This window comes from Jatropha curcas, chromosome 5 (genome assembly GCF_041381405.1).
Source record: "Jatropha curcas cultivar XTBG-Jc1 chromosome 5, XTBG_Jcur_1.0, whole genome shotgun sequence".
Taxonomy (NCBI): domain Eukaryota; kingdom Viridiplantae; phylum Streptophyta; class Magnoliopsida; order Malpighiales; family Euphorbiaceae; genus Jatropha; species Jatropha curcas.
Window position 1 is genome coordinate 4933553 of NC_143155.1, and position 10532 is coordinate 4944084.

Below are 10532 nucleotides of genomic sequence, written 5' to 3' on the forward strand. Positions count from 1 at the left end.
TGGTTCCTCTAAAAGTTTAAATCCAATTACAGTTAGAGATAAGCGACCAGAATGGATTGTAAATGATAGAACTATACAAAGTGATTTTCCACCTAAAACAATTAGTAAACTAAAATATCAAGAAAATGAAATTGTTTGTGCCCCATATAAAATAGCTAGAGAAAATGATACAGATAAAAAACTAATAGAACAAAATAATTTTAGTAATGCAAGTTTGATTTGTTTAAATACACAATTAAAACGAATAGAAAATTTGTTAGAAGAAAAACCCAATTTAGATAATAATGTAAAAGGTAAAGAAAAGATAAAATCTCACATATTTAAACCATATCGACTTTCTCTATCTAGTCAAAAGGAATTACAAAATAAATTTATAGGAACATTAAAAGATCAATTAAGTAAACTCGAATTATATTCAGAATCTACGCAACATGTAGCACCTGAAACCCCTCAAACATCTAGAAATATAAATATAATAGAAGGAAACTCTTACTCTGAAATCAGTGAACCTGAATCAGAAGACATAAAACAATTTGAAATCAATCCCATATCACATAGAGAAATAGTAAATAGAGCACCAGATTTAGGCTTAATAGATAAACCAAATCACATATCTCAATTCAAATATAATGCTACTACAATTTATGAATGGAATATAGATGGATTATCTGAATATAATATATTAAGTATATTGCAACAAATGACTATGGCAGCTAATGCTTATAAAACTCAGTCAATTATATCAGATAGGGCTATAGCAGAAATAATTATAGCAGGATTTACAGGCCAATTAAAAGGTTGGTGGGATTATCATCTAACTGACCAACAACATTTAGAAATACTAAATTCCATTCAGGTAAATAGTGAAGGAGACCCAATATATGATGAAAATGGTGAAACTATTCAAGATGCAGTATCAACATTAATTCTCACTATTTCATTACATTTTATAGGAGATTCATCTCATTTAAAAGATAAAAATGCAGAATTACTAGGTAACCTAAAATGTAAAAAATTAAGTGATTTTCAATATTATAAAACTACTTTCCTTACTAGATTAATGTTAAGGGAAGATTCCAATCAAGCCTTTTGGAAAGAGAAATTCTTAGCCGGATTACCTTTTTTCTTGGGTGAAAAAGTTAGAAATTATATAAAACAACAATTTGGTAATCCAATACCTTATAATAAATTGACATATGGACAGTTAATCAGTATAATTCAAAAAGAAGGATTACAAATTTGTCAAGACTTAAAGCTTCAAAGAACTTTAAAATATGAGTTGCATAAAACTAAACAAGAATTAGGATCCTTTTGTAAACAGTTTGATTATGGCATGACATCTACTCAGCGTTGTAGAGGCCAATGTCCAGAACCAACTAAACCTAAAAAACACCATAAAAACAAGTATTATAAAAAGCAATACAAGTCTAAACCTAGTCAAGATAAATATTATCAAAAAGAAAAATCAAAACCTCATAAGAAATATAAAAGCAAGCAACCATATAAATCTCCAAATAAAACTTCTTATAAAGATTTAACTTGTTATAATTGTGGTAAGAAAGGACATACTTCAAAATTCTGTCGATTCAATAAAAAATTAAATGCATTAAATCTAGAAGAAGAAGTGTTAAATAAAATTCATGAACTATATCTCGATTCAGACACCTCAGAATCAGAGGTATTCGAAAGTGAAAATCAAATTGATGAACTAGGAACAACAACTAGTTCTTCAAAGCAAACCATAAACATGCTTACTAAAGATCAAAGTACACTATTAGAAGTGGTAAATAATATAACTGATACTGACACTAAGACATAGCTCCTTAAAAAATTAATAAAAAGTTTTGAAGAAGAAAAAGAATTAAAAGAAATAACCCCTAAACTACAAACTAACACTTATGATTTGACTACTATATTAAATAAAAATAAGAAAATAGAAATGGAAATCTCCACTAAAGAATTACAGAAAGAAATTAGAACTCTAAAACATGAAGTAAACGACTTAAAATTACAATCTCAACAAAATGCTAAGAAAATAAAGTTATTAGAATCTCAAATCATATCTAGTTCTTCTTCTGAAGAACCAGATGATGACATAAAAGACGAAATAAACCAATTAGAAGAAGAAGAAGAAGAAATAAATCATAATTTTCTATTTTTATTACAAGAAATTACTTCAAGAAAATATTTAGTAAAAATAAATATTAAAATAGCAAGTGATTTTATCTTAGATGCAATAGCATTATTTGATACAGGAGCGGATTTAAATTGTATAAAATCAGATTTAGTACCTAAAAGATATTGGTTAGACACTAAAGAAAAATTAAGCACAGCAAATAAAACAAAATTAGATATATTAGGCAAGGTAGAAGCACTAATTATAAACCAAGATTTAGAAATAAAAACAGTATTTTTAATTTCTCCCCAAATAAATTATATGGTAATTTTAGGAACACATTTTATAAACCTAATAACACCCTATTCAGTTAAGGAAGATTGTATTAAATTCAAAATTAGAAATAAAAAGGCTAGACTTGAGTTTACAGAGAAACCTAGGAGAAAAAACTTAAATTTACTAAAAGCTCATTCTATTAGAACCATAGAAATCAATTCATTAATAAAATCCAAGGAAGAAAACTTAAAAGATTTAAAGAATAATATGTGTTTAAAAAGAATTAAAGAACAACTAGAAACCGAATTTATACAAAATAAAATAAAAACCCTAAAAGATTATATGGAGAAAAAACTTTGTGCAGATCACCCTAATGCTTTTTAGAACCGTAAACAGCATATAATTGATTTACCATATGAAAATAATTTTGATGAAAAAACTATTACAACTAAAGCTAGGCCAATTCAAATGAATCCTGAATTAATAGAACATTGTAAAAAAGAAATCAAAGAATTAGAAAATAAAAAATTAATTAGTAAATCCAGAAGCCCATGGTCATGTGCGGCATTTTATGTTAATAAAAATGCAGAAATAGAAAGAGGAGTACCAAGATTGGTAATAAACTATAAACCGTTAAATGCAGCATTAAAATGGATAAGATACCCAATTCCAAATAAAAAAGATCTTTTGAAGAAATTGTACAATGCTAATATTTTTAGTAAATTTGACATGAAATCAGGATATTGGCAAATACAAATTCATCCTAGAGATAGATATAAAACAGCATTTACTGTCCCTTTCGGTCAATATGAATGGAATGTATTGCCTTTTGGATTAAAAAACGCACCTTCAAAATTTCAAAGAATAATGAATGATATATTTAACCCATATTCAAAATTTTGTATAGTATTTATTGATGATGTGTTAGTATTTAGTCAAACTATTGAAAACCATTTTAAACATTTAAAAACCTTCTGCATGATTATAGAAAAGAATGGTTTAGCACTTAGTCAAACTAAAATGGATTTATTTAAAACTAAAATCAGATTTTTAGGACATTATATTGAACAAGGAATAATTCAACCTATAGAAAGAACTATGGTATTTGGAGACAAATTTCCTGATGAAATCACTAATAAAGTACAACTTCAGCGATTTCTTTGTTGTTTAAATTATGTCATTGACTTCTATCCTAATTTAAATTGTATGATAAAACCTTTACATGATAGACTTAAGAAAAATGCTGGTCCCTGGACCGACACACATACACAATTGGTAAAAAATATTAAATCATTAGTCAAAGAAATTCCTTATTTATACATCCCCAATCCAACTGCATTTAAAATTGTAGAAACAGATGCATCCAATATAGGATATGGAGGCATCTTAAAACAAACCATCAATGGCAAAGAGCGTATAATCCAATATACGTCAGGACATTGGAACCAGACACAGATAAATTATTCCACTATTAAAAAAGAAATTTTAAGCATATTATATGTATAAATAAATTTCAATCGGATTTACTAAATCAAAAGTTTTTGCTCCGAATTGACTGTAAATCTGCAAAAGATGTTTTGCAAAAGGATGTTCAAAATCTTGCCTCTAAACAAATTTTTGCTAGATGGCAAGCACTCTTAAGTATTTTCGAATTTGATATAGAATATATTAAAGGAAATACTAATAATATCCCAGACTTTCTGACACGAGAATTCTTACAGAACAATGGGAAAGAAGAAGGATAAGGGAAAAGAATCTATGCAAGAACCAGATTCACCCACTAAAGCTCTTTCTGAGCATTCTGAAGATCTCCATAAAACCTTTACCCTAACTAGTAAACAAACCCCTTCTAAAGACCTCAAAAAATGGATTGAAGAACTCAGTCAATCTCCAGAGGTACTAAAGGCCTTGCAAGGTATGGCATCTTCTTCCACAGAAGATACAGGTATGATTTCTAAACTTCCAGCGATCGTACCCGCTCATGGTACGACTAGTCTGTCTCAAACGGTAGACAGTAAAGACTTATCAAATCCGTTGATGGCTGTGGATTTGCCAAAAATCCAGTATTCTAATACTAGTAATATTCATAAATGGTTTGTAAAAAATATTTATGATTATGAAATTGAGGTCGAGGACGGATATAATAATATTAATCCTTGGCAAATTATAAAGCATTATTATCCTGAGGATTGGTATTATGTTCCAACTGATTTTTCAAAACCTCAGGAGTATTACCATAATATTTTACTAGATACTGGTTCTGTAAAAATAAAACATACTTTTGATACAAAAAATAAATCTGTAATTTCTTATTCTTCTATTCAAATAAAACGGGTTATCCATCCTAAAGATTGGCCAATAGCTTCACTTTCTACTCCAGTAAGATTTAAAGTTTTACATAAACACAATACTACATATAATTATTTTGACTACAAAGATGCTTGGGAAAAAGTTTTTTGTATTCAAAATCCAACTACCACTCATTCGTGGTTAGTTTATTTTGATCAACATATCCGAACCGATTTAAAAATCCCAAACTGGTTTAAAAAATGGTGGCAGTCCAGAGGTATATCTGAGGATATCATTCCTCCTGATATTATTTCTTTATATCATTATTTTAAATCCCACTATAAACCTAATCCTGGAGAAGTCCATATTCCATCCTTGATGTATTATTGTATGACTTTCTTCACCCCTTGGGTATATCAGTGGTATTTTGATTATCAATATGTTCTGGGAACCCAAATTCCTATGTTGGTAAAAAGACACAAAATAAAATGGTGGGGATCTTTTAAAAATACCACTACTGAAATAAAGATCAGTCAATGGATTCGTACTAAAATAGTTAACTCCTCCATGCCAGCATTAACCTATGCTAGTACTCTAGCTATTCCGGATAACCCTACATTTGGAATCCAGAAAGCACAGTGTCAAGTCCGGTTAGCTGCGGCTAAAACTCCAGAAGAATATAAACTGATCTGCCAAGAAATGTTTCAACAACTTTCAACCAGCTCAGATCTCCCAGTAAACCCACCATCCAGTAAATCTAGAGGTGTATCATCTGGTAAATCCTCCTCTAAAACAAGTCATAAAGGCAAAAATAAACTCGTTTCATCATCGTCTTCAGCAGTCTCCGTATCTTCCTTCGAAGACAGTAATGAAGACGATATTCTGCCAACCATAAAAATTAAAAGTAAAGCAGATAAAAAAGCAAAAGCAAGAAAAGAAAAAATAAAGCAAAAAGAAAAAAGAAAAGAAGAAATAAAAAGAAAAGAAAAGAAAAAGAAGGACACATCATCGTCCTCATCTTGTTTTGATTCACTATAAAACAGGCAGAAGGAACCTTATTCCTTCCACCCCTTATTTTTCAACAGTAAAAGCCAAGCTACTATTTCCACAGTAGAAGCCAGGTTACTATATCAACAGTAAAGGTCAAGATTCGGTGGCAGACCAACCACTGTTCATCCACAGTAAAGGTCAAGATTCGGTGGCAGACCAACCACTATTCATCAACAGTAAAAGATAAACAGTAAAGATTCTTAATTTTCTTATAAATAGGGAGCCTCTCCCCTTGTGAAGGCACAAGCCAGATATAAGCTAGAAATACCTCTCTCTCTCTTAGAAGTCCCTCTCTATTCTTCTCTCTCCTTATTCTCAGTTGATTGTAAGCATTCAAATTTGGAAGTCTAAATATAAAACCTTTGTAAGTATAAATATTGTAATATATTTAAATTTTGTATTTAAATAAAATTGTTTAAATTTGCTTCTATTAAGTCCGTGTTGACGGCACCTTTCTCTTCTCCCTCCACACTCTGACTTAATTCTGGGGATCCCAGGTTAAGGTTGCAGGAACCCTAAATTGTTTAAATTTGTTGCTGTGTTTGTTGCTAAAATCATATTATTGCTGCGTTATTATTGTTTATTAGCTTTTGTTTATATATATATATATATATATATATATATATGCTTTGGTGTTCTGAATTTTTAAATTTTAAAAATAAATAAATTACTAATCCGATATTTTCTTGTAGTGGGCGATGCTATAAAACATGTGCATTGAAATTTTCGCTCATTCAATGCTTTAATGGTAGTTGATTGCTAAAGTAAGAGATAATAAAATTTTTGAATTTTAAAATTTCATACTGTCTCCTCTTAAATTTACAAATTAAAAATTGAGGACAAAAATGGATAATTACTGTTGAACAATTCAAGCTTGTCATGAGTGGAAAAATCTTTTTTCATATATTATTGACAAAAATGGATAATCTGATCAAATATCCCGAAATTTATTAGTTTGTGTAATTTAATCTTTTTGTCAATTTTATCCCAATTTCAACTTTTTCTAGCAATAGCATTCTCAATTTCAATTAAGGATTACATTGCAAGTAAAAAAATATTTCCATCATTTTTAAATCATCATATGACTTTGATAAAAATTAAAAAAATAAATTGAAAAGATTTCATTAATATGAACAAATAACGTTCCACAGGTTAAATTTCAATTTTTGAAATAAATGTGCTAATTAATAATTTAACAACATAGATTTATGTTACTAACCAAAAATATTCAAGTATGGCATACAAATTAAATTAATAAATTGTAATTTTTAAAATTATGAATTTTATTTTATATTATTTATACTTGAAGGATATAAAAAAAATCCTGAGTGTAGTAATATTTTGGATTAATAATATAGTCAAATTATAATTTATTTAATAAAAAATAAATTATTAATTATTTTAAGGGATATATCAGTTTTTGAAAAATATTTTTAAAAAATATCAATTTGAATTTTAGATTTAAATTATTGTCAATTAGACTATATTTTTACTTTTGTATGCTGTTTTTTAATTTTTAAGGCGTTAGTTTGTTAGTATTTTTAGAGTTTTAATTTCTTACTGTTTCCTTTTGTATTAATTTCCAATTTTCATTATTGTTTCATTTTTTTTAGTTTGTTTTCTTTTTTTGCTCTACCGTTTTTTTTAGCCGGGCATTTTGTTCTTATTACTCTTTCTCCGTTCCATGTCGACATTCTTCACGCCGATATTTTTACAATCGATTAATTTTTCTTCTTCTTTCAATCGTAGACCTGAACTTTGACTTCAGCAGCAAGATCAACATAAGAAACATCATCGCATGCACACCCGGAGTGAGAGTCCTTACCGAAAAATATATTTTTGTTCTACGATTAAATTTTCGTTTTCGTTTCTGTTTCTCAATGGGAAATAAATTCCTAATCTATGATTTCATCTCCATAAATGTTGTTTTTATTTTGAAGAGATAAGGTAGGACTCTCGATTTTGTTTGGATTACTACTGATACAATATATATACACTGTATTAATTTACTTGGTTTGATCGAATGCGTTAATTGATGCATGTGTGTGTATATATACACACACGTGGTATACAAAGCATATATTCATAAAGCAAACCAATTATATACATATATTTAATTGATTTTACATATGAATATATATATATATATATATATATATATATATATATATATATATATATATATATATATATATATATATATATACTGTTTAAACCAGAAAACTTATATATGTGTATAGACCATATTTACCGTTAAATTGGAAAATAGTTTTCGGTTGTTTGTTTCTTCAATTATGGAAATGAAATCACAAAATTATTTTGTATATATACCTAGTTTTTCTGTTTTCTTTTCCTAATTTGCCTAATTTTTTGGAGGTTGTCGTGGGTTGAAGGAGAGACGGTTAGTTTTAGGGTTGATTCTGTTTTGACTTTGTTTTCAGCGTGCTTATTGAAGGTGGAAGATTGCGCCGTTAGGAGACTGTTTTGGAGTACAGGCGATTAGTTTTAGACTAGAGCTAATTGTTACTTTTGTTTTATCAGCTATCGTTTCTCATTTAAGGTTAGTTTTGGTATTATTAGATTTATTTTGACCAAATTGGTTATAATCTTAATAAGTTTTTTTTTTGACATTTAGTTAAATTTAAACTTTATATCTGACATTTATTAAATTGTTCCTTATTTTAATTATACATGTTTTAAATATCATATTTTTATAAATTTATTAAAATGTGAAATATAATTTGATAGTCAAAGGATATTTAAAATTTTATTTTTATTAATAATTTTTTAAAAAACGATAGAATTTTTTTATTTGCAATTGGACCCTTAAACAATTACAACTGAAAATGTTGTTCTTATAAAAAATCAAAATTAAAGTAAAATTGACAGAAATATCAAAATGGATAAAACTACAGTACAAAAGTTTAAAATTATGTATCTATAAAGAAATATTCATTTTCCATTAAATTAATCTACTTAATTATAAGCCATTGGATTTAAAAAACATTCAATGACTTGCTACCTATAAAATATGTCATTATTTATTATTCATGTATCTTATTATTATCATTATTATTAAACACTAATGTAAATTTCAACAACACTAAAAAAAGAACAATTAAGCTTAATTATCTAAATAACATTTTAAAATTTTGTGATGCTCATGATTTAATTTTTTATGCCTATGATATTTAGAATATAGTTTATTTAAGTTGAATTTTATTTCTAATCTTCAAAATATAACCAAAATTTAATCTGTATATCAAAATTATATTTGTAACCTAAAAATTATAAAGCGTATTTTTCTATTTAAAAAAACGGGGTCTATATTTTTTAAAATGTAACCTATTGCTTAATTCTATACCATGTTAATTTTATCTATTAATTTACTTGTAGAAAACTGGAATAATTTTCTAGAAAAGTTTTCCAAAAAAATTGGAAAACAGAATTTTGTATTAAAATCAGTCAGTTTCTATTTAGAAAACTAGAAAATAGTTTTTCAGCTTTCCAAAATTTAACTAAGATTTAAAAAACAGTTTTAATTTGTTTTCCAGAGTTTTCCTTTATAACAAGAGATATGTTTTCCAATTGTTCTCTACTTTTTTAAAATGATATTTTTATAATTAAAATTATAATATCTATAAATAATTTTTTACATAAAATATTTTCATTTGAAAAAATAAAAATATTTAAGTAAAATAAAATTTTATATTATGCTTTAATAAATAATTAATTTTATTATTACAAATATATTATATCCTTTATTTTTTAAAAATTTTAAAAAATGATAAAAAATGAGATTAGTACTATAAATAATCAATAGTAAAAATCAAAAACTTTTACATACAAAATTTCTAATTTATTTTATAATATTTTATTTCTTTTAATTATGAAAGTTATGAATAATGTTTGTGAATTTAAATTAAAATATGATTTTTTATTATTATCAAGTGAACACATTTTTCATTTTCTGTTTTCTAGTTTTCATTTTCTAAGAAAATTATTTTATTAAAAAACAGAAAATAAAAAATAGAAAATTGTTTTCTGTAAGTAAATGCACCTTAAATTTTGTAGCTTTTGTAAAATTTTATTATTCAATTCGTAAAATTGTAACCAATTACCTTCAAAATATAATCTAAGCCCTTAGTTTTATATCAAAATTAATTACAAATTTTACAATTTAAATTTATAAATTTCTTAATGTGGTATTAGAATCATTTGTGAATTTTATAAAAATACTTATCCAAAATTGTTGTTATTATGATATAAAAATTGTAAGATAATCTATTTTTACGTACAATAATGTAAATATTTGACATAGATTTATGATATAAAATTTTAATTTTTAATTTTTTTGAAAAAAAATATTTTTAATCCTATATTTTAATTAATTTATTTTCATTTGTAATCATGTAAAGTATTTCATATAAATTTGTGATATAAAGATTTCATATTTTTCAATGTATATAATCTTTAAAATGAAAATTTTCACGTTTTAGGAAATAAGAAGAGAATGTTATCCTAAAGAAAAGAAAAAGAATTTGACAGAATAAAAAAAACAGTTATATATAACCTGAACATCTATTATGATTACCTGCACTACTAAGTTAAAATTTACAAATGGCATAAAAAGAAAATGTTGTATCATTACAAAATTTTTGAATTATATACAGTAGCAATTGTCTATCGAAATAGAGCGAAATTGCAAAGTCTGCAAAGTTCGTAGAATTCTAATAGATTGAACCAACATTTATTACAGTGGCTTGCGTAAACATAAAAACGCACATACGTTAAATTGATT

The 10532-nt window shown here is 26.2% G+C and overlaps 1 protein-coding gene across 1 annotated transcript; it reads left to right on the forward strand.

The window, feature by feature from the left end:
* Nucleotides 1-4117: 4117 nt before the first annotated feature.
* LOC119371307 (uncharacterized) lies at nucleotides 4118-5719 on the forward strand. The gene has a single exon (XM_089721275.1). It carries the CDS (start codon nucleotides 4118-4120, stop codon nucleotides 5717-5719), a length of 1602 nt encoding a protein of 533 aa, XP_089577401.1.
* Nucleotides 5720-10532: the final 4813 nt, after the last annotated feature.